The following is a 1438-nucleotide window of genomic DNA, read 5'->3' on the forward strand; positions in this document are numbered from 1 at the left end:
TAATTATTATAACATTGGTTTATTAACAATATACAAATCAGAGGGTATCACAGAATCGCTTGAACGATCTAAAGAGGGATGGGGGGACAAAGAAGTTGAGTATTTTTGGACTAGATTATAAGCTAGGTGGTGAGGGTTTATTGGGGAGGTTGGGGAAGGTGGGCGCCGGTGGCCTGGAAACCGTTCTCGTTGGAAATGTAGGTGACGGTGTAGACGACGCCGTCGGGACCGGTGTAGGAGAATTGACCGCGGACTTCCAAAGCCTCGTTCTCACTTCCGACGTTCTTCAGCTGGCCGGTCTCTTGGGCTTGGATGCCGTTGGATGTCTCCACGCTGTCGGAATAAACACATATTGAATAACGACACTATTTAATCTCATTCGCAGTGGAAGAAAACTGAATGACATGATGACATTATGAATATTTGAACATTTCGTCAATTTTGTTACCGAATATCGCTCGTGAACGATATTTAAAAGGTGAGGAAATCGTGAATATTAAATAACAATATATAATTGCTCCTATATAGGAGGAAGTCAAATATCAATTTATATGAATTAAATAGCTATTTTGAATCCTGATCTAGATATATTAAAGGTTTGCTAGACGTGAAGGGAGCAATAGGTAAAACTTACGCGTAGTTGTAGGGGCCGGTTCCGATGTTGTCGCTCTCGTATCTGAGGATCTGGGCATCGCGGTCGTTGGAGGTGGGGGGAGCGGCGAGGGCGGCCACAACGCACAGAGCGAAAACTACGAACTGTAAACGAAAAATATATATATATACCAATTAACTCTTGTTAGGCCGGGATCGGCTAGAACACCACAGTTAGGCGTTGTTGCCTTAAATCACATGTTATAAAAAGATCGATTATTTGAAGTTACAAATTCTAATAAAGGGTTGATCCCAAACGTACCGATTTCATTTTTGAAGGATTTGGTTTTTTTGTGTGTTGCGGTGAAAAGCAATCGAGCGACTGATGCCAATGGAATGAAGATGTGCCTTTTTATACTGACTAACACTGCAGGCAAGGACGCGTTGTGACATTTGATCTTAGCATCTTCGGTCAGCGATCCTCTATAGGTAACCAAAGGTTCTTCGTGTCCGGTTGTATGAAGGATACCGTTTGTTGGAAACATAAGGTCAATTATGGAATTATACAGTTTACGGATTTTCTAAAAAATGCAAAAAAAAAAACACAAAAATTTCCACTTTCATTTTTGTATTAGGATTGAGCGTTATTAATTGCATAGTCAAATTTACAGATTTTTAACATTTAAACGTTCGAAACATAAAGTTTTAAGTTAGTGGAATACAGCTTCAATACTTATTTCAAATCATTCAATACTAATTAAAACTTATATTTAAAATACAAGATGCGTAGAGCAATATCGTAACTAACATTATAAGGCATATTTTTGTTATAATTCATACAAATCAG

The 1438-nt window shown here is 38.6% G+C and overlaps 1 protein-coding gene across 1 annotated transcript; it reads right to left on the minus strand.

The window, feature by feature from the left end:
• LOC149485497 (flexible cuticle protein 12-like) lies at positions 1 to 1023 on the minus strand. The gene is made up of 3 exons (XM_089700327.1): positions 914 to 1023; positions 635 to 756; positions 1 to 333 (listed from the first exon to the last, which is right to left on the minus strand). The coding sequence occupies exons 1-3, from the start codon at positions 920 to 922 to the stop codon at positions 138 to 140; spliced, it is 327 nt and encodes a 108-aa protein (XP_089556453.1). The 5' UTR covers positions 923 to 1023; the 3' UTR covers positions 1 to 137.
• Between the last annotated feature and the right edge of the window lie 415 nt (positions 1024 to 1438).

Source organism: Colias philodice, chromosome 10 (assembly GCF_061535455.1).
Source record: "Colias philodice isolate Cphi_HAF_F1 chromosome 10, ilColPhil1 Martin Lab GWU primary, whole genome shotgun sequence".
Classification (NCBI taxonomy): Eukaryota; Metazoa; Arthropoda; class Insecta; order Lepidoptera; family Pieridae; genus Colias; species Colias philodice.